Below are 22,708 nucleotides of genomic sequence, written 5' to 3'. Positions count from 1 at the left end.
CCCGATGGAGAACAGGAAGGTTAACGACTGCAAAGCATTTCTTCAAAAGGGGACAGAGCTCAGGGAGCCTGGGGGAAACCCCACAGCATCACCTGGACCAGCAAGGCAGGGGGGTGGAGGAGCGACCTGATGGGGACAAGCTGAGGGATGGTGCCGGGTGCTTCCTTCACCTCTCCAACACAGCCCCTCACTGCTGCAGCCTTCCCCTAAGAGCTATTTTGTTTTATTTTTCTTTCCTCCCTCCAACCCTTTTAAGCCGTGGCCAGGGGAGGGGAGGCGAGCACGGGCAGGCAGTCCCAGCAGCGAGGCTGGCCGAGCCCCAGCCACACACAGTGTGAAAAGCAAACTTGCATCCCCCCGCACCGCCTCCACCGGCTTTAAAGACAGGAAAAGAAAAGCAAAACCACCATTAATCTTCCCACAGCAATTTAACCAGCCCTCCTTTCAGGTCCCCACCACAGCAACTTTTATCCTCTGATCTTGCCGAGACCTTTTTTTCTTCCCCACCCCCCCCGACTTTACAGCCACCGGGTTTGAGCCTGTGGCAGGGAGGGGATGGGGAGCAGCGTGGGGCTGAGGGCTTCCCCTCTCCTCCCCAGGACAAATCCTGTAGGGTCGGGCTAACACACGCTCCAGCATCACCAAACACAGCAGGCAGTGGGGGGGTCACTTGGTAATAGGGCCAGAAGCACCTACACCCAAGCCGTGACCTGAAAGCTCCCCGTCCTTTTGCAAACCCCCCGTTCGTCCCTGTTGCGGGCGCGCGGCAGGAGCACAGCGCTGGCACATAACAGGCACTGCCACCTGATGCCAGCTGCAGGGTGGGATGCCAACGGGGTATTTCTTCATGCCTTAGAGGGAAGGGAAGGAGGCAGGACAGGTCCAGCCCGTGGGACGGGGCTGGAGCTGCCCCAGAGCATCCCTGCAGGCCATGCTGCGAGGGGCTGAACACCTCCAACCCAAGTCAGCACCCAGAGTCCCAGCGCTTAGGACAGGGCCAAAGGTTGCTTTTACTTGCTACCCTGTCTCCCACCCAGCACCTCCCTCCGCACCCCAGGGAGCCAGGCACCCCCAGCCAAGCTCACCAAATCCCACACCCTACACCTCCAGCCCACCCTGGACCACCCCGAGCCAGTTCCCCGGCACGGGGGCTGCCTGCACCTCCACAGCAGACGGGTTTCCTATGGTTTTAGTCTGCTCCATGATTCCATCCATGGTTTAACCTGGGAGCACTGCAAGCGCCTTCTGGAAACCGTCTTGAGCCCAGACTGCCAGTTTACCACCAGTGATATATGTTCAGCATACGTATAAACTGTATATGGAGCAGGTCCAGAGGAGACCACGAAGATGCTCAGAGGGCTGGAGCACCTCTGCTCTGGAGACAGGCTGAGAGAGCTGGGGCTGTTCAGCCTGGAGGAGAGAAGGCTCCAGGGAGACCTTCTAGCACCTTCCAGTGCCTGAAGGGGCTACAGGAAAGCGGGAGAGGGGATTTTGACAAGGGCATGGAGTGACAGGACGAGGGGGAACGGTTTTAAACTGAAAGAGGGGAGATTGAGATGAGATCTGAGGAAGAAATTCTTTGCTGTGAGGGTGGTGAGACCCTGGCCCAGGTTGCCCAGAGAAGCTGTGGCTGCCCCCTCCCTGGCAGTGTTCAAGGCCAGGTTGGATGGGGCTCGGAGCAACCTGGTCTGGTGGAAGGTGTCCCTGCCCATGGCAGGGGGTTGGGACTGGATGGGCTTTAAGGTCCCTTCCAACCCCAACCAGTCTGTGATTCTATGATACGTATACACCAGCCATGCAATTGTGGTCTGGAACTGGTACTGAGCCAAGAAGCTGCCTGTGGATCACACTCGCCCCAAGAAACCTCCCATTCCTGCACGACGCAGCGCAGAGATTGTCTTTCAACCCAGTGCCCTCGCATCGCCTCGAGTCCCTGCAGAAAGCATCACCCCACCCTGCTTTCAGACGTCTGCTTAGGGGCTGCTTCCACGTGCGGCAAGCTGGGCTGACCACACTTTCCACCATCCAACGGAAATTATATCCCTCGAAAACAAGCAGCCTCCCTGCTTCGGTACCTTGTAGCTCCGAGTCTCTCTCCAGAGAAGCTTTACCACCAAAAAAATTAAATTAAAAGCCAAGCACACGTACATTAGAGCTCTCCTCTTTGCAGTCTTTAGTTTCCACCCTCTGCTTTGCACGAGGTCACAATATTTCGGCCGTGGCGAATTAAAGGCTGGGAGCTGGAGCACAATGGCTCTAAAACCAACAGAGCAAAGCTCCAAACCAAACCGTGCTAAGACAGCTATTCGCTTTGGCACAAGCTTTTGTTCGGCTTCATTGTACTGGGAATCGGGCACGATGGGAGAAGTTTGCTAGGATTTAGTGCGACAGCACAGCTCGGAGAGCAGGGCAGAGCCCTGGGCTTGGAAACCCTGCGGTGCTGCAGCAGGACACACAGGAGGGTTGTAGGAGTTAACAGCAAAGGAGAGAGATGAATACCAGTATACCACCATACCTGGGATTCTCTCTTCTCCTAGTTTAATACTGGAAACCCAAGAGAATGGCAAAATGTTTCAAGCTTGTCATAGAGAAGTTGGCTTGAAGGTCATGGAGAGGTTGGCTTGAAGGTCATGGAGACATTCAAGTCCATCACAACCTGAACAGGCAGAGGTAGCCCAGGCTCAGCTAACCCTCTCTAGGGAAGGGGACCAACCCTTGTCTAGTGCCAGAAGCAGACTTCTGAAGGATGCTCTAGGAGATACAGCTGCAAACAGCAAGCTAAGAAACCATTCAGATCTTCTCATAGACCCTTAGAATCGTTGTGGTTGGAAAGGATCATTGACCATTAACCCAGCACTGCCAAGGCCACCACTAACCCATGGCCCTCAGCACCACATCTACACGGCTTTTAAATCCCTCCAGGGACGGGGACTCCACCACTGCCCTGGGCAGCCTGTTCCAGTGCTTGACAACCCTTTCCATGAAGAAATTGTCCCTGATCTCCAACCTAAACCTCCCCTGGCACAACTTGAGGCCGTTTCCTCTCGTCCTGTCACTTGTTACCTGGGAGAAGAGACCGACCCCCCCCTTGCTACACCCTCCTTTCAGGCAGTTGTAGAGAGCGAGAAGGTCTCCCCTCAGCCTCCTTTTCTCCACACTAAACCCCCCCAGGTCCCTCAGCCGCTCCTCATCACACTTGTGCTCCAGACCCTTCAACAGCTCCGTTGCCCTTCTCTGGACTTGCTCCAGCACCTCAAGGTCTTTCTTGTAGTGAGGGGCCCTTACTACAAGATACAGCTCTCACTGTATTCAAAGCCTTGCCTGGCCACTGCACGAACGCAGGTAGGTTTTCACGGTAGCAGAGCTGAGAGGCAGCTGGAGTCTATCCTGCTTCACATCAGACACCAGCTCCACCTCATGCGTCATTCCTGCATGAGTCAGACAAAAGTCCCAGCACAACTTCCAACCCCCAGCGAGATCGAGAGGAGCAGATAAGCAAACAGGAACACGTTCGGCCGTAAAGAAACAACCCCATTTTGGAGCCGGAGAAAGGAAAACAAAGCAAAGAAAGAAACCCAGCAGCGTCACCGCTTCACGGCTTTCTCAGAGATGCCCTCACCGCCTGTTGTGTCCACCTGAACCCAGCCCAGCTGGGAAGGACCCAGGGACCTGAACAGCTCCACCAGCAGCTGCCTCTGCACCAGGAGCTTGCAGAGGGCCATAACCCAAAGAATCACAGAATCACAGAACGGTTTGGGCTGGAAGGGACCTTAAAGCCCATCTAGTCTCAACCCCCTGCCACAAGCAGGAACATCTTCCACCAGACCAGGTTGCTCCAAGCCCCATCCAGCCTGGCCTTGAACACTGGGAGGGGACAGCCACAGCTTCTCTGGGCAACCTTCTCACCACCCTCACAGCAAAGAATTTCTTCCTCAGATCTCATCTCAAGCTCCTTTCTTCCAGTTTAAAAGAACAGCTCTTCTTCCCAGCGGTGGTGCTATTAACCCGAGGGGGGAAAGGTCCAACCCGCTGCTCTCAAAGAGCAGTTGGGCTTTGGCTTGTCACCTTTTCTAACATCAATTCTTCAACCAGGTAGTCAGTGCTGAGGGACTCGCACCGACGAAAGGAGCAGCTCGTGCAGAAAAAGCCCGCTCCCAGCAGCACCCTGAGAGTCTTGGAGCTGTAAGGAAGTTTTTAAGCACATCAAATTTTAACCAGGGCTTTTAAAGCTTGCCTTCAAAGGTGGGACGGAGCATCTCCCTGCCAGGGAAGCATGGGAACCAGCACGAGGTGACGCAGTGCAGCAGTTCGGCATCTGACAGCCAGGACTCCTGGATCCTGGGCTTGTCTACATATCAAAGGGAACTGCTTGCTTCAGCTCCACTCCAACTGCTCCTCCTGCCTTCCTGAATCTTAACTAGGTCTCCTGACCACTTCTCTACTGGCGCAGGAGAACTGGGTAGGAAGGGGGACGGGAGAGGAGGCAGAGATGACTCAGGACGCTGCAGATGCCATCATAAGACACTGGCCCCTGTTCAGCACGGTGGAGGTGGTGCAACACCTTGTGCTACTTGAACGATAAAAACCAGGCGTGACGACCTAAAGGGCACGGATCGGGCTCCATCCAGCACAAGCCTCCCCTTGCTTTGGGCTTGATTAGTTATGGCAAGGGCACAGAGAGACTCGGAGCAGCTCAGAAGACCAGACCTTAAAAATAAGGTCTTTGATGCAAAGCCCTGACTAGCACTGACCCTCCAAAGCCAGATTCTCCTTTGGTGATGAGCTAGAGAGAAACAAACTGCTCCAGGACAGCTTCAGGGCGCATCAGGAGAGCGATAGCTAGCCTCCAAACCGTGCACGGGGGCCAGGGGAACAGGCACTGTGAAGGGATGTTCAACCTCTCTGGGAAGAAAGATGGTACCGGCAGCATCGCAGGCTGAAGGCAGCAAAAAAACCCCCCTGAAGATGTGTGCACACCTTGTGCTACACCACACAACGTGCGGAGCCCTACCTGGGAAGGGGAGGGAGATGTTTCCTCATCAGAGAGGTGATGGGTTAGCTCACACAGGACCTCACAGTGGTCCCCAGCCCGTTAGCCAAGAGCTTCTGGGCATCCCGATGTGCTCCAGGACCACGCGAAGGTGCGTACAAACACCATACTGAGCAGGGAGCAGTGGCTAAGAGACCACTCCGCGTCCCCTTTCCCAACAGGCATTGACCCTGCAGGTTCACCAGCTCCAGCTGTCCTCACCACTCCCCAAAACGCCCAGCTCAAAAAAATCCCCCCTACTATTTCGGTCGTTTCTATTTCCTCTGCAGAGAGCAGCAAATCTGGTTGGGAGCCAGCTGAGCAGTGGTGCTTAATGGATTGACTCGTCTATGGATTTCCTTAAAAAAAACCCCCAACTCTCCATTTAAATAAATAGAAGACAGGATTAAATAAATCAGCTTAAAATGACTTTTGAGCCATTCCCAGTTATGTCACATGGAGGAAATGCATCACCAGGGTCCTTTCTTCACTGCTTTTTTTTTTTTTCCAATATTAATAAGCAGTGTAATTGCAACATGACTCACCGCGAGCTCCTGCCAAGCTGGAGAGACTATCTGTGAGGCGCAGGCGTTCTGGAGCGTCGCAGAGGCAGATGTGTGCTCGGGGACTCTTTGGGAAAGGTTTGCATCAGCAGCAGGCTATGGAAAACGGCCCAGCAGCCGCTTCCCCTCGCAAGTCATAGAACCACAGACTGGTTTGGGCTGGAAGGGACCTTAAAGATCATCCAGTCCCACCCCCCTGCCACAGGCAGGGACACCTTCCACCAGACCAGGTTGCTCCAAGCCCCATCCAGCCTGGCCTTGAACACTGCCAGGGAGGGGGCAGCCACAGCTTCTCTGGGCAACCTGGGCAAGGGTCTCACCACCCTCACAGCAAAGAATTTCTTCCTCAGATCTCATCTCAATCTCCCCTCTTTCAGTTTAAAACCATTCCCCCTCGTCCTGTCACTCCATGCCCTTGTCAAAATCCCCTCTCCAGCTTTCCTGTAGCCCATTCAGGCACTGGAAGGTGCTAGAAGGTCTCCCCGGAGCCTTCTCTTCTCCAGCCCCAACTCCCTCAGCCTGTCTCCATAGCAGAGGTGCTCCAGCCCTCTGAGCATCTTCGTGGCCTCCTCTGGACTCACTCCAACAGCCCCATGTCCTTCTTAGGTTGGGGGCCCCAGAGCTGGACGCAGCTCACCCAGGATCTGACCACGACCCAGCCCCATGGGAAAGGCATCAGCTCTGGGACCTGACGCCCCAGCTGTCTTCCCAGGCAGGCAAAAAGGATTTTTAGGAGGTGGCTTTGAAGGATCAATTCTTAGAGATGGAGAACAGGGTATACACAGAGGGTCCCAAACACACCCGCCTAACCGAGACAACAGGGCTTTCAGCCAGGCAGCTGCCTCCTGGCTCCGCATTGGATCTTCTTCAGTTTACCCAACAGGGTTAAACTCCCCAGTACCAACACTGGCCAAGCCTCACAAAATCCCTCGGCTCAACCCCAAAAACCCAAAGCCCAGCTAGATGTGGAGACAGTAAGCTTTCAGGAGGACTTCTGCAGCACTTACCTCATCTGACTCGTCTGAGAGGGTCCGCAGCAAGATGGGGAAGAGGCTGTCGGTGTGTCGGAACATCTAGAACCAGAAAGACGGACAGCATCAGTCCTACAGGCCTGGTCACCCCTGGCCACAGGACCCCTCGTCCCGGGGGAGGCTGCTGAAAGCTTCACCAGCATTTTCCATCTGAGCTGAAGAGCTCTTCTTCCTTCAGCTACCGGCTATCCAGCAGCCAAAGCCTTCTCAGAAAAGGCAGGTGGACACTTGGTTGCAATGCCACCAAGATAATTACAGCCAACTCAAACAAACAAGCAGGCTCGGAGCGGACAAGCTCAGTCCCATGGAGGAAGCAGTAGGCTCACATGCCGAGCCCCTCACCTACCTTACGAGGAGTCTTGATGTACAAGTGGTAAAGCCATTTCAGGACTGCAATTCTGGTCATCATCCCAATGGACGTGTCATGAAGGTGGCAGTCCAGCACCTGAACTATTCCATCCAGGTTCAGGGTCACCTGGATCCTCTCGGAGCTGCACAGAAAGGAGAGAGGCTGGTTCAGTGCTGTAATGTCCAGCTCACTCCTCCCACAGCGGGGAGGTCTACAACACAGCAGAGGCTGCATCAAATATCTCAGCTCAAACCTTAAGAAACCTCAGCTGTCTCCTTGGCCTGCTCCTGCCCTGCTCAGCTTGGCCACCCATGTTTTTTATTCTCTGCATCCAGATCTGCTCATGGTGGACCCAACAACTGTGCTGATGTCTTCAAGAGTCGTGACAGCCAGGAAGCAAGCTCCAGGCTTGCAAGCCTGCAGGGTCATGGCTGGGCATAGCCAGGTTTGCCCACGTGGCATAGGTAGCTTCTGACTGGCATTAGGAGATGGGAAAGCACAACGAGAGACACAGCAACACACCAAAAACTTGCTTTGGAAACAACAGAAATCTTCCAGGCATCAAGGTTTACCACCTTCCCAAAACAGCTGGTGCCTACGCGTGACAAGACACATACACTAGATGAATCCAGTACCATGGCTGTGTTGAGAAACTGGTCTGTGTTGCAGTCAGCAGGTTTGGGGTTCAAAGACTAGAGATCCATAAAACACACTCAAAATCCAACTCAGGTTTGACCAGCTCAAACATCTTCAGAGAACATCAACCCATGTGTCCTCAAACTCCACTAGCTGGGGCCACCCAACCAGGTGAGGACAGCCAGTTTCTGCTAGTCCCAGTGGACTCGTGCTGAGGACTGCAGGTGGTGCCCTGGCTGGCAGGGATTTTGGGATGCAGCTCTTTGCTACAAGGCTGCCTTGAGAACATCATCTGGTTTCCCAAAAGCCATCCCAAAAGATGAGGACAACTCTTGGTCATCAACCAGGGATGAAAGCAAACAACTCCCTTAATTCACCACGACATTGCCTCTGTTATAACACCGACAGCCTGCAGACCCTTAGCTCTTACTATGGTGAAACTCCCCATTTTTTTCCCAGATAGTTGGGACCTGCTCTGGGCCAGCAGACTCCAACGCAGAAGAGGTCATGTTACGGCATTTTTTTGTCCTGTTTGTGATCCTGAAGTCTACCTGATGGTTTCCCACTTCCTCAACAGCAAGGATGTGGGAAATATCTGTCGCAGGAGACTAGGTTAAGGAGAGATGGTTGGGGCAGATCTCCAAGAGGTAGCTGCACTGAGGAGCTAAGTCACTCCTGTCCTACCCAACCTACTGAATTATTCAAGTCTGGACCAGACTCTCGCCGATTCTTCTAGCACATGCAGAGCTGCTCTGCATCTTGTTTGATAAGAAATCCTAAGGGGCAGATTTCTCGGGGTATAATTCGCAAGCAGAGCTACGGCTTAATAGGGTTTGATCTTCCCCAGGACGCACGTTGCAAGGGCGACAGGAGGAGGCTGCAGCCCCTCACGGCCCTGCAGATATCTGAGTGCTCGATCCGCCTCACCTAACAGATGCCGGGGTCTGCAAATCGCGTTTCCAGTTGGACTCAGTTTCGCTTTGATGTTGCAAACACCCGCTGAGGGCCGAACGCTCAGACGTGCAGAACCGAGGGGAAGGAGGGACTTGGAGCACGGGGTGTTTGGTAGAGGGGATGTCCAAGGGAGCAGCACCCCAGGTGATGTCAGGCAGCCTGAACAAGCCCCATATCTGGTTTTCCTACAAAACCAGCTCCCACCACAGCAGCGCAGCCTGCCACCCACCCGGCACGGGGCTCCCCATGGAAGAGGAGCACGAATCATAGAATCACAGACTGGTTTGGGTCGGAAGGCACCTTAAAGCCCATCTAGTTCCAACCCCCTGCCACGGGCAGGGACACCTTCCACCAGACCAGGTTGCTCCAAGCCCCATCCAACCTGGCCTTGAACACTGCCAGGGAGGGGGCAGCCACAGCTTCTCTGGGCAACCTGGGCCAGGGTCTCACCACCCTCACAGCAAAGAATTTCTTCCTCAGATCTCATCTCAATCTCCCCTCTTTCAGTTTAAAACTGTTTCCCCTCGTCCTATCACTCCATGCCCTTGTCAAAAGCCCCTCTCCAGCTTTCCTGTAGCCCATTCAGGCACTGGAAGGTGCTAAGAAGGTCTCCCCGGAGCCTTCTCTTCTCCAGGCTGAACAGCCCCAGCTCTCTCAGCCTGTCTCCACAGCAGAGGTGCTCCAGCCCTCTGAGCATCTTCGTGGCCTCCTCTGGACTCGTTCCAACAGCTCCGTGTCCTTCTGTTGGGCCCCCCCCAGAGCTGAATCCTTGACCCAATGACACCTCCACAGCAAAAAATGGATGGAGAAAAACCCCCCAGGGCATTGCGTGTTTTCAGAGGGAAGCAGCTGAAAGGACGGCATGGAGAAGCGGCGCGTGAAGTCGGCCGGTTCGGAGGTGGCCTCGACACTGTCACGTCCACCAGCTCCGCGCTGCTGCGAGGCAGGAGGGGAGGACATGGGGCGGCATCGTTAGGGGAGGGCGCTGGACTGCTGCCAGCACCGCAACAGGCCATTTCCAGCCCGGCTTGTACCAAAATCAGTCGTGAAAAACCCCTTCCCAGTGAGGGAGCGGGCGGTGGGCAGACCCTGGGTGGCTTGAGCCTAAACCCACCTGGGCTGACCCTGCGAAGTGGGCGGCAGCGCCAGGCTCACCTCGAGCCAGCCAGACCCCGGCCACGCCACGTACCACCGCCCTGCGGCTCTGGGATGGCGGCCGGGCAAAGCTCCTCGCTGGCCACCCTCTCCCCGCATCTGCCGAGATAACCCTTTGAGGGGGGTTGCCGGCAGAGAAGCACCTCATTTACTCAGCACAAAACCATCCTGAAAGGCCAGAGGTTTGATGAACACGTGAAATTGGGGCAAAAATCTCCCACCGACCATGCTCCTCTGCCTCAGAGGTGGAGCGGCACCAGATTCCCGAGGGCTGCTGCCTTTCCCGGGGCAGCACGGTGAACGCTGCCGCGGCTGCAGCTCCACAGCGGGCTCGCAGCTTGCCCCGGCTCTCCTAATCCCCAGGCAGCGCGGGGCGGGAGCAGCCGTGATGGCACGGGGTTAACGCGATCCTCCGGGCCTGCCACGGCATCTGTGGCCGGGCAGATGTCAGATGCAATCGCTTCCACCTAACCCACTACCCCAGATTCTTCTCCCTGGCACCGCCTCCGTGGTTTGCCAGTGATGGAGAGCGATGACGGGGGCTGTACCAGGCTCTCACCTCGGGATACTGGTACCCTTTGCTCAAGCGGAGTGGTGGGGCAGGAGACCCACCCCCAGCACGTCCCCCCATCTCAGAAGCACCCTCCAGCACGGGAACGGAGCTCGCTTTCCCACGGCGTTCAACCCACAGCGATGTTTTTCGCTCCGTGGCCCTCATTGATTCATTTTCTCCTTTCCCCCCTTTCCTCAAGGGCTCCTGCCATCCCTCTCCTCAGCAGTCGCCTTCTCTCTGCCAATGCCTGAGCTGTCATCTCCCTCCTGGCCTCCTGCCCGGCCCAGCTGCTTTCCTGACCCCATTTTCAGACAAGGTTAAGGTCTAGGCCAGGCTCTAGCCTTTAAGCGGCCTTGCCAAGGGTGGAAATATCCAGGTTCTTTCATTGTGGTCCAAGTCACAAGGGCAGCTCCCATCCAGGCTGGCAGCTGGGCTGCTCAACCAGCTTGAGCCAGCGGCCAGGGGGTAAATAGCTCCTTTCTGCTATCGGTCCCACAAGCTGTCATGTTCTCGTCCTCCATCGCTCTCGTTTGGGCGCTCTTGGCTTCCTCCTGCCCGCTGCGGTTTCCAAGGACTGGAAGTGCCTGCAGCACCAGCACGAGCTGCTCTCCCAGTGAAGCGACGAGGGCAAGGTCTAGGCAGAGGCATCCAGTCCAACACGCTGCAGATCACCACGACAAGGGCTCGGCAGCGTGCCCGAGGTCCCCCTCCAGCTCATCCACCCAATGGCGCTGTGGGAACAGTGAAGGGGACCCATCTCCTCGCTCTGCACTGGAGAGCAGGGCCAGGAGGAGACTCCTTGAGAGGACACCCTGGCCCTGAAAGCTGCAGCAAGGCAGACCCCACCAGACAAGCTGCTGGAGAATGGGACTCCAAGGCAGGCTTGGTGCATGAGCTCAAAGCAAGCCACCATGCTGCCTTCAGCCAACCATCCTCTGGGTGCTGCAGGGCACCCAGCACCATCCCTCCCCTCCACCCAAGCATTCATCACCCCGATGAGCTCCCCAGCTCCACCGGCTGCACCCACAAGGCATGCCGGGCTCTGGGCACGAGGCTACGGTGACTTCCAGCACGAGACAAGCAGCAACAATTTAAGCTTCGTACTAAGCCCTAACCACCATGTTTAAATGTCTGATTTAAACACAGCCTTGGGCACTCGAGCCACGTGGCACCCGTTTGCCCTTTCTGCTGAGCAACAAGCAGCTTTACGTGTCCATGTGTTACCCAAACAAACCACCTAAACCAAGAAGCCTTCCTTGCATCAGGAAGGACCACTAAGGCTCTTCTGCAGCCCCCTTGGCCCTCATCTAGTTTGGTGAGTGACCACGGTCCCATCACCCTTGTCCAACTGCCATGTCTAACCCAGGCAGCCCCGCTGACCGCTTGCCAGCCGTCCCCGACCATCTGCCCACCAGCACGGTTAGGAAGTCATCTCAAACCCTCCAGGTCTCATATTGAAACACCAACGCAGTTACAAGAGCCTACAAGGCGCTTTCCAGTTGGTTTGGCCCAGCGGCGCAGGACAGACGCCTGCATCTCCTCCCGCGGCAGCCCCGACCGACGGAAGGAAGCCGGGCTGTGCTCCAGCAGCCGCGCTTCCACCTCCCCTTCCCGAGCTGGGCTCGCACCGGCGGGGTCAGCAAGGCCACAGGAAGGACCCAGCGCGTCTCACACACGGTTCTGCTCTGCTTCCAACGACGGTTTTTGCAGAAGCTGGAAGCGGGGACCCCCACCTGCACGGGGAGCCCCGCAGCCCCTCCAGCCCTGCACAGCCGGGCTCTCCTGGGAGCTGGTTCCTGTCTCAGCACAGACACGGTCCCCATTTCCTAGCGAATGCCACCAGGAAGCTGGCAACTACCCTGGCAGCATTTTGAATCCTCAACAGTGTGTTTTAGGAGCAGGGAGGTGTGTGCGTGTCAGTTTGTGGCCATAGGAACGTGCCCAGCATCCATCTATCGAGCATTCAGCCCTCGTCGTCTTCTTGGATGGCATCTTCATGGAAGACGTCCCTCTGCAGAGCTCCTCCGCCCCTGCTGACCAAGGTCCTCCTCCTTTCGTCCCCTCTGCAGACGTCGGCACGGGGAGGGCAGGAGAAGGGGGCGTGAGAGCCGGATGCCTGGCACCCGGCCATGCTCCATCACTCGCTCGCCAGGGGATACTGGGGGAGACAGGGCCGGGGAACGGACATAAAGCACAAGCAAAGAGTGACTTCATCTTAAAAGGCAGCTGCAACTTCCCCCGCTTGCAGGCTCGCCTGCCTTTTGAAGCAACGCAGCGGTTTCCCGCAGTCCTGGCTTGACACCCAGTGGGCATTCAGCGTGCAGGCACTGCCCGCTCCCTGGTGGGAACCACGGCTCCAACGTACGGGTGCCAGCTCTCACCTTCCTCCTGTGCAGCCTGAGCAATACAAGGAGCTCCAGGCAGATGCCCAGGGCTCCTGTTGCACCCCTCAACCCCATACCGGTCCCCCACAATGGGTGTCCCATAGAAAACCTTCCAGGTCCTGACACTGCGGCAGTGGAGTTGTCACACAGGATGGGCAAAGAGGCTTCAGGGCAGGTAAATCCCATGATAAAACCTGGCGTCTCCTGTTTGAAAGGACTTAGGAGGGCCCAGGAACAAGTCCTTCTGTAAAGCCAGGTCTCTTGGAGACATGAAGGGTCTTGCCCACTATCCCAGGTGGTTTTCTCCAGCACTTGGGGATCCAGCAGATCACTTCAGCTTGGGCAGCCGTTCTCCTCCTGGCTCTTGGTGACACTGGGACCAAGTCACTCCAGCTCTCCCTGCTTCTGTCCCCCTTTGGTCCTCACTCGCTCTCCCCCCAGGTGCAAGCTCCTCAGCACACAGACTCAGTTATCACTTGTCCTCCTGATTTAATGCCTTCCCCTTCCCAATATCAATCCTACGCACACTTTCTTCTGCACCTCCTAAACTTGAAGGGCTGAGCAGGGCCAGGACGCAGCAATCACAGGACAGCCAAGGAAAACCATTTAACATCCATAAAATGAAACCTAGGCACAAATGAAGAGAACCGTACTTTCAAGAGAGGAAAAAATTCAGGGCATCGTTAAGACCGGGGGGTGCTGGGCTTTGCAGGAGCGCCAAAAAGGAACGGAGGGTACAGACCATCCACCCGAAAAGCTGACGCTTGCGTTGCTCTGGGACGTGTTACAATGGGCGTCACGCGTCAGCCTGGCTGGTAGGATGCAGCTAGAGTAACACGTCCTATTTTGGGGACCACAACAACAAATAAATATACACATCAGACAATAAAAGCGTTGAAATCACAAGCTCTGAGGAAAGGGGCTGCAGGCAGCAGGAGGAAAGGGAAGAGGTGTTATGAGAGCAGAGGGATTTGTCCCTGGATTCACAGACAGCTGGATGGGAAGAAAGGTATTTGCAGGATGATTTAGATGAGATATCAGGAAGAGATTGTGCTGGACACAGAGCTGCTCTCTGTGGGGGCGACCAACCCCTCGCCTCTCCAGCAGCTGGAGCTGGATGGCGCAGCCCCACGGCACCGTGCGGGGTGGGCTGCCAGGACCGCAGCACGGAGGGCTGCCATGCCCAGCAGTCCAGAGCTCTCCAAGCTCTGCTGCCAGCCCCAGACGGTTCACGTGCCACCTTCTTGTGAGGTCTCTGCACCTCTGGCAGACCAGCACACCACTGTTCCTCCACCATCACTCCTCCCTCCTCAGGAGGGAACCAAATGCCTGCTATTTTGGCCAAGCTAGAAGAGCCATAACGACATCAACCATCCACCTTCACCCTATCTTCTAGCCAGAGTACCCAGCCATGGGGGCTTGAAGACAGGTGAGGTGCAGAACTCCGAGTGCACAGTCACTCGCTGCCTAACCAGACCTCCCCGGGGGACTTTGCAAGGTCTCCTGGGTGGGGCAAACACCTCAGTGTACCATAAAATCAAGATATTTTGGTACAAATGCATCAGAGGGAAGCAGTCAGCTCCTAGAGCATCCCCAGTCATCCACCCCGCTGTGACTCAGGAGTGGGGTGGATGCTGAGTCACTGCTTTCCAGCCCAGACCATCCTTCCCCACGGCTTTGTCAGCATCCATCCGCACTCCGAGAAGCCTTCCCTTCTTCTCAAGCCCCTCTGAAGCAACGAACAGACCCTACCTGGTGACTGTGAAGACACTGCTGTTGCTGAAGTTGGAGTCACCAGACGCATCCAGAGAGCCTGAGGGCAGACAAAAAGGAGCTGCAGTTAGCGGGATGGCAGAGAAGGCAGAGAGCAGGACTGGGAGGCTGGAGAGCTGCATGACCTTCTGTAAAGACATCACCAGCCATCGTTTGAGGGTCCAGGACCCCCGAGGATCCCTTCTGCCTGCAGTGAGCTTTTTACACTCCTTGTCAAGCTCTTCTCCACTGCTAGAGGTACTGGATGAAGCTGCACTCACCCGGCACAATGCAGGCTGCACAGCTTCAGACCTCTGACCCAAACTGGGTCTCCTCCTCTGTAACAGAGACCCAGACATATCCTTCTGATGGTTTCAACCACTCCTAAAGAAGGAGCTCAGAACTGCAGAGCTGCCTTCCATCATCCAGATTTCAGCACCTAGAGATACCCCTTTAAGCACAGGAAAGGCTGAATCCAACCCAGGACTTCTCCACCTGGCCAGCTCTCCCCCAGCATGACTCTATGTGGAAGCCAAGTGACGCAAACAGTTTTCCAACCTCTGCTCCTTGCTAAAACTGGGTCTTACCAGCACGGTGACAAAGCACAACAGGATGAACTTGACTCTTTGTGCCCCCTTGTGCCAACTGCCTCTACTCACACACTGAGTGGCACTGCCACATCAGCACATCCAACAATGTGCCCTTGGGGCCAGGAAGGCCAATGATGTCCTGCAGTGTGTGAGGAAGAGTGTGGGCAACAGGTGGAGGGAGGTTCTCCTCCCCCTCTACACGGCCCTGGTGAGGCCACACCTGGAGTAACTGTGTCCAGTTCTGGGCCCCCCAGTTCAAGACAGACAAGGAGCTACTGGAGAGAGTCCAGCAGAGGGGTACGGAGATGGTCAGAGGGCTGGAGCATCTCTGCTGCGAGGAGAGGCTGAGGGAGCTGGGGCTGTTCAGCTGGAGAAGAGCAGACTGAGGGGGGATCTTATCAATGCTTACAGATACCTTAGGGGGGGTGTCAAGGGGATGGGGCCAGACTCTTCTCAGTGGTGCCCAGCACCAGGACAAGGGGCAACGGGCACAAACTGAAACACGGGAAGTTCCATCTGAATATGAGGGAAAACTTCTTGACTTGGAGGGTGCCAGAGCCTGGGCACAGGCTGCCCAGGGAGGGTGGGGAGTCTCCTGCTCTCGAGATATTCAAACCTGCCTGGACACAACCCTGTGCAACGTGCTCTGGGTGACCCTGCTTTGGCAGGGGTTGGGCTGGATGATCTCCAGAGGGTCCTTCCCACCCCAACCAGGCTGGGAGTCTGTGCTCCAGGGAGCAGAGCTGAGAGTTTGTGACTCAAAGGCATTGCAGGTTCATCTGACCCTGCCTGCTTCAAGGTGCAACCCAACCCCAAAGGGGTAGAGATTCAAACAATTAAACTTGCTGTCGATGTTTTAAAGCTCATCTGCAATAGATTTTAATAAAAGCAGGTATTCTCGGGACAAATAAGGAATAAAAAAGAAAACGTTTGGCTGCTTTGCCACAACACATCCCCAAAAGGAGCTGCTGCATTGGCCGGGAATCGAACCCGGGCCTCCCGCGTGGCAGGCGAGAATTCTACCACTGAACCACCAATGCTGCCCTGAGTGCAGCCTGTGCGCCCTGGCTGCTGCCCCACGCAGCTCCCTGCCCCCTCGCTGCCACCTGCCTCCTGCCCCACCATAACACCCTGCAGCCTTCTCACCCCCACCCTCTCACGGCAGGATTTTCCAGAAGCCATTTGAGGACGCAGGGCAGAAAAGTGCTTGGGCTGAACGTGCAGCCCCGGGAGGATAAAACGGATTAGCCCACGGGATTTAAACGTCACACAGATTGCACATGCCTGGACAACAAAGACGTGCCACAAGTAGCATCGAATCATCCCAGGACAACAGCGTCAGGGATGCTGGAAGGCTAAAGGCACTGCTGTGCTCAGGCATCAGCCCACCGGCTCCCTCTCTGTTTAGTTTCCGCCCATCACGTTTGCAACTTTTTGCTTTTTGTGTTCTGGAGATTTTAGGACAGGGACAATACCCACGGGATGGTTGGACAGGACTCAAAATTCTCCTTTCAGTCCTCTACCCTTCCCCAACACAGACATCCTCCACACACATGTTGATGCTCTCCAGGACTAACACAGCTCTCCCAGCTCTCCTTTGGGTGATCATAGCTCCTCCCAAACCAGTCACTGCAGGACACTGGACTATTCTCTCCCCATGTCATGCAGCAGACACTAAACATTTAACTATAAATGATCTTTTTCAGGTCAATTTAATGACTAAGTTGAAGTGAAGCGTGGTGAGGGGATGGGAATGCTCACCAGGGAACGCAGCACGACAGCACTGCTGGGGCTCCAGGCCGGACCAGTGACCCTGCTACGCAGACAGCAGCAAAACACGTGTGTCAGCAGAGGATCAGCTGCGAACCAGGACTCCAAGGCTTAAAGAAAGCATAGAGGTCCCATGTGCCCTGAGCTGCCTCAGGACACCAAACCATCTCAAGAACTTCTCTTAAGGACTTTCCCTCGACCTTCCTCACACCTCTAATGGCTCAGACCAACAGGGACTCACCGCTGGATGCTGCCTCTGGCTTGGAGAGGGACTCCTCCAAGGTGGGCTCTGCCGGTAGGGTCATCAACTGCTTAGCCTCGTCCACTTCATCGTCCTCTGGGATGACCAGTTTCATCAGGCTCTGGTTGCACACATTCGCCACCTCCTTGATGTCTGAGCAGAGGCAGTGTAAGGAACATGCAGTCCTGCGCACAGCTAGCTGCCAGAGCTGGCCAGCCATGGAGAAGCCACCGCAGCCCCATCAGAGCTGCCCCAGCCCAGGTACTGCAACCCCCCTCTCACGTCCAAAGGACCAGTGTGGGTTTTAAGACTTGGTGGGAGGACTTCCTTCTCCTGGCCCTCTCCTGCCCCAGAGGCAGGAAACAGGCGCTTCCCCATGTGTTGCTGTAGCAGGAATGGGAGCAGTTCGAAGTTACAAGGATACTCTTCTTGCGATCGTCGTAGGAGAGACATGGCAGGACAGCGGTCAGGATCCCCGAGGAGTACGGCAGCATCACCCGGCCAGCCAGCTGGATGAACTCCCTCATCCAGCACATGGCTGTCAGCTGGATCAGGTCATCTGGAAGACATGGGACAAGCAGAGGTGAGGGAAGGGACAGCACTGGCAGCTGAGCAAACTCCACAGGGTGAGGACCCCCTGCAAGCAGAGAGCTGCCTCTGCTCCATCCAGAGTCACTAGCCCAGAGAGACTCTAGTCTACGACAGTTTAGTCCCAGAGGAGACAGGTAAGACCTGAATCTGCAGAGAGGCTGAGATTAAACACAATCGTTAGGTTTCAGAGTTAACCCAGTTCAATCCATAATCCAAGTTTCCTCATTTACAAGTATTCTCTCAAGCTTCCCAAGGCAGAAGGGTATTTCCTCTGTCACACCCGTAGCAGTTGTGTCTCTGGGCCAAGCATCACTCAGAGCTGGGGTTTTATGAACCTCCCCAAGCTGTGAAAAAGGGAGCACTGCTGGGGCACTCAGCCACTGCAAGGCCCGATTTTAGGCTTAAACTGTGTGAATTCATTGGGCACCAGTTTAATCGAGAGCAAGGGAACTCGGTCTAATTCTATTTTTCTATCTCACAAGAAACCCCCTCCTGTTCAGCAACATTTAAAGAGCAGTTGAAACTCGATGAGCACCATAACCCACTGCCACCGCCTACACCGCAGACAGGAGGAGACACAGGAGCTACAGCACAGTGTTAACACAAAGCGCCTGGCACATCGATTTAACCACTTATTGCCACCAGAGGTGAAGGTAAGCCCCCAAGGAGATCCTTCTAGATGTGCTGCATACCCACAGGTGCCCTCCCACAGCCACGGATTCTCCTTTCAGGCACCTCCACTTCAAGATGATGCCAGTCCCATATCTGAGGACTGGCCTCAAATATGGCTTTCAGCAGGGTTTGCATGTATGATGGCAAAGAAGGTGCGAGTGGGCAAGTTGGTGAACAGCCCACCGGAGAACTCCTGGCCTGAACCTTTGGTCGGCACCGCAGAGCTGGAGGTGGATGCCACAGCCAGGTCCTGCACACTCACCCACCGCCTGGCAGTGGATCACCAGGATATTGGCCATTTCTGCAAACTTGACGCTGGATGGGTTCTTCTTGATCTCCTTGAGGAACTCCCCGAGAGCCACCTCACACCTGCAGAGAGGCAGAGCAGCTGGTCAGCACTCCGTCGCCTTGGATGGAGAAGTTAAGTTATGGAGAAGTTAAGTTATGGAGAAGTTAAGTTATGGAGAAGTTAAGTTATGGAGAAGTTAAGTTATGGAGAAGTTAAGTTATGGAGAAGTTAAGTTATGGAGAAGTTAAGTTATGGAGAAGTTAAGTTATGGAGAAGTTAAGTTATGGAGAAGTTAAGTTATGGAGAAGTTAAGTTATGGAGAAGTTAAGTTATGGAGAAGTTAAGTTATGGAGAAGTTAAGTTATGGAGAAGTTAAGTTATGGAGAAGTTAAGTTATGGAGAAGTTAAGTTATGGAGAAGTTAAGTTATGGAGAAGTTAAGTTATGGAGAAGTTAAGTTATGGAGAAGCTAAGTTATGGAGAAGCTATGGAGAAGTTAAGTTATGGAGAAGCTATGGAGAAGTTAAGTTATAGAGAAGCTATGGAGACCAGCGTCCTACCCACAGGCATAGAAAGGATGCTGGTGGCACGGCCTGCGTGCCCCTGCACCGGGGCAGGGCCAGGAAGGATGAGGCTGACGAGCTCGCCCTGCCCCAAGGCAGAGACTGCACAGAGCAGCGAGGATGGAGGCGATGACTGCCCGGGCCCCCCGCGCCTTCCCACAACTCCCCAACAGCCACCCGGGCTCTGCTGAGCTCGAGGTGTGCCTGGGGTGGGGAGCAGGGAGGAGCGAGGTGGGGGGCAGATGATCCCCAAAGCTTTCAGCGCTTGTTCCTCGGTATGTGAGCACCGGGAAACAACGAGGATCTGGGAGGGCTTGGCACTGGGACAGACCCTGGCCAGCCTCACCACTTACTTGTGCCCTACAAAACCAGTTCAGTTACTGTCCCCCAGCACCAGGAGCTTCTGACCTCCCTGAGAACACCCCGCCGCTCCTGTGTTTCCAGTGCCCCTCAGTCTCGACACCAGCAATGGGTCTGAAGAGCAATTCGCGACGCTCGCTTCTCTTCTGCGCCCCGGAGACGCTGGGTTAGTGCTCTGCTCTGCCGAGAGAGGCTCATCTGCCTGCTCACGGAGCTCATACCCCACCCCAGAAGCGCATACGAGCCCGTACCACTCCCACACCAGGCACGAGGGCTGAACTGAGACAGAACAGTTTGTCCCCCAGCACAAACAGGCCACGGTGTCCCCCCCACAGCCACTCCAGCCACAACAAGCTGGGGCAGGGAGGCCCTTGCCAAGGACACTTTGATCCACCAGCCAGATTGCTCTGTGTCCCACCACGCGCAGGGGGTTTGCTGCAGCCATACCCAAGGGCTGCAAACAAAGGAAGAGGTGACGGACAGACCCAGCCCTTGCGCCCAGCCAGCCTCCACACTCACATTTTCCTTATCTCTTTACTGTTGTCTCCCAGGATCTGGAAGAGCCCATCCAGGATTTCAGGCAGGTAATCCAAGAGGTTGATGTCAGGCACAGACTCTAAGACCAGGATCTAGCTCAGGGGAGGATAAGAAAGGAGACAGTCAGTTTTGGAGCAGTTAATTAACATCACCAGCATAAATCTGGTGCAATGCTAAGGAATTCAGAGCTGAGTGTGGCAACCTGTGTGGGACAAGAGGACAGCGTGGAGTTGCCCATCTCAGAAAGAAGCCAGAGCAACATCCCTCGATCAGCGCTGGGTGATGAAAAGCAGTCTGGCACGGTCCCGTGGGAGATCCTAACCTCCAGCCCACAGTGCATCTACCTATACAGCAACGCTCGGCCCGTATTTCCTCGCTGGGTGTGCCAAGACCCAGACCAGGCTGGCAGAAGCGCAGTACGATGTCCCTGTGCCAGGGAGCTGGCGTTGTAAAGAAGCAGGTGAAGAACTCTGCTGGCTTAAAAAAACCTGCCCAAGTGAATTCAGGTGCTTGAGTTCACACATCGCTGTGGACATCTGCTGTTTGCCCTGACTTACGGGATGTTGATGGGTCGTGATATTTGGGAGTTTGGGTGGGCAGGGGCCGTGCGTACCTACCCAAGATATGATGAACTGGCGGGCATACTGGTTGTTGGAGTAAATCCTCTCACGCAGCAGTGGGATGAAGCCTACCAAGTCAAACTGGTTGCTCTCCGTCACGATGTCCTGCAGAGGCCAAGCAGAAAGGGGTCAGGAGGGACGGCCACCACACAGGCACATGACAGGAAAAAGATGACAAGCAGTTGATGTCTGTGGGTCGGGAGACTCGGGGAGAAGGAATCACGAGGTTTGTTCAGGCGATGGAGCCAGTCATCCCCCTCAGGCAGGGAGTAACGCTGAGCGGGACCCAGAGAGCCTGGCTGAACAGGAGGAGGGTGGGAGCTTCTCCGGTTCATGCCTCCGTGGTGCGTTGCACACACGAGCGAGCACCTCTGATGCAACGATGTGTGTCAGGGGCAGGAGAGTCCCCTGGCTTTCCCTTAAAGCTCTTCCTACGCGCTCGGTGGATTTTGCTGCGTGGCTGATGCTCTCGCGCCAGGCCAGCGGAGCGGATCTCCCAGCAGGAAGGTTTGTGATGCGGAGGCTGCGTTAACTGCTGCACTAACGAGGAGGAGCAGAGAGGCAGGGCCTGGCAGGGAGCCACTTACCTCTGAGCAGCAGCAAAGGAACTGGGAGGTCTGCGCAAAGACGAGCCTGTCGGCAGGCAGAACAGGAACGGGAACCAAGACTCCCGCCCCGAGGCAGGCGCTCCCCTCCCTTCTCTTCACTACTCACTTAGGCAAGACAGGAAAAGTGGCGGAACAGCCCTTCTGCTGCCTGGGACGGGGCTGCCACCCTGCTCGGGCTAAAACCTTGCTTCCCCAGACACCCAGGTTCTCGTGGCACTGTGATAACCTACCAGCCCCTCAACCCAGCTGCCCGAGATCGCCACCAGACCCTCAATCTAAGAGGCTACCATTGGGAGAGAAAGAAATGTCTTGACAGTAGCCACAGGACTGAGCTGAGATGCTTTTAGCAGCCGCAGCCTCGGGGACTGACACGTCCCCGGCCAGGACATGCCTGCAGCCTGCACCAAGGATTCTCAGCTGGAGAGGAAAAATACCTTGAGAAGCCGATCGAGGAGCTCAGAGCCGCTTTTGACGTTCGGGTCAGGATCAGCAGCCAGCTGTGAAGGGCACAAACAAGAGCTGTTGCAGCAGTGGGTCCCAGGTCTGCTCCCCGCTCCGCAGCGGAGCTCCCAGCAGGCTCCCAGGACTGCTGCTCTCCTTTGGCGTTACAGGGATGGACACAGAAGTCCCTTTATCTCCAACTCCTCATTAGGCTCCAAATTCTCCTGAGAGACTTCCCACGGGGGATATCAAGCACCCACCACCCCCTGCAGCCATACAGGTTTTAATGGGCCAGCAGCCACGCTCTCAAGTGGCACAGAAATACAAGTTCCCAGCGATAAGCTGCAAAGACAGGCGTACATAGACACGGTTTGGACCCGACAGACCCCACAAAGGCGTCGTACTGCAGAGCCACCTCACCTGCAGCAGTCCTCTCAGTCTCATTTCCTAACACCACTCAATGAGGAGTAGAAAAATACACGCTGGAAGTGAGGACAGAGAACAAGGTATCTGACAGGGAACTCCAGCACCCGCAATGGCAGTGGCCACTGTGCTATTGCAGAAACTGCTCAGTCGGTCCTTCAGACCTGTCTAGGTCAAAACAAACCAGTTGACTTGGAAAAAGACCTTCGACAACTTGGTTTGTTGGACCCAGAGAAGACGAGGGCTAGAAAACAAGTCTTACTTCTCCGGTGTGGGAAAGGAAAACACACGAGGGTTGAGAGGAAGGTTCTTACCTTGCTGAGGCCGTCAAAGAGCACGTTGAAGTGGGGTAGGACGGAGCCCCTGGCCACCTTGACGATGTTGTAGAGGGCCTCGCAAGCGTAGTACCGCAGCCGACTATCGGCGTCGTTGAAACACGTCAGCACCGGCTCAATCAGCTCCTTCAGGTAGAGCCCAGAGTCCTGGGGGACAGGAGGAGACTGGTTAGTTGAGGACCATGCCAGAGGGAGAGGGAAGAGATGATGCTGCCCTGGGACAGGCTGCAGGGCCACGATGGCTTAGCGCACCTACGCTAGAC

At 55.6% G+C, this 22,708-nt stretch overlaps 1 protein-coding gene and 1 non-coding gene across 2 annotated transcripts in view; both read right to left on the bottom strand.

Annotated features, from left to right (window-relative positions):
- VAC14 (VAC14 component of PIKFYVE complex) overlaps positions 1–22,708 on the bottom strand; it is a 63,255-nt gene that overhangs the window by 34,275 nt on the left and 6,272 nt on the right. Inside the window, exons 3-12 of the mRNA XM_068411191.1 lie at positions 22,425–22,592; positions 21,681–21,743; positions 20,636–20,743; positions 20,001–20,110; positions 18,533–18,639; positions 17,432–17,566; positions 17,008–17,160; positions 14,407–14,467; positions 6,970–7,114; positions 6,600–6,665 (exon numbers count right to left, since the gene is read on the bottom strand). Of these exons, the coding sequence (XP_068267292.1) occupies positions 6,600–6,665; positions 6,970–7,114; positions 14,407–14,467; positions 17,008–17,160; positions 17,432–17,566; positions 18,533–18,639; positions 20,001–20,110; positions 20,636–20,743; positions 21,681–21,743; positions 22,425–22,592 (1,116 nt within the window). The remainder of the gene's footprint in view (positions 1–6,599; positions 6,666–6,969; positions 7,115–14,406; positions 14,468–17,007; positions 17,161–17,431; positions 17,567–18,532; positions 18,640–20,000; positions 20,111–20,635; positions 20,744–21,680; positions 21,744–22,424; positions 22,593–22,708) is intronic.
- Positions 15,966–16,036, bottom strand: TRNAG-GCC (transfer RNA glycine (anticodon GCC)). Its single transcript has one exon. It is a non-coding gene; the product is annotated as a tRNA-Gly (tRNA).

The sequence above is a fragment of the Nyctibius grandis genome, chromosome 12, assembly GCF_013368605.1.
Source record: "Nyctibius grandis isolate bNycGra1 chromosome 12, bNycGra1.pri, whole genome shotgun sequence".
NCBI lineage: Eukaryota > Metazoa > Chordata > Aves > Nyctibiiformes > Nyctibiidae > Nyctibius > Nyctibius grandis.
Note: the sequence above shows the minus strand (reverse complement) of the source record. Positions and strands in the feature narration are given on the sequence as shown.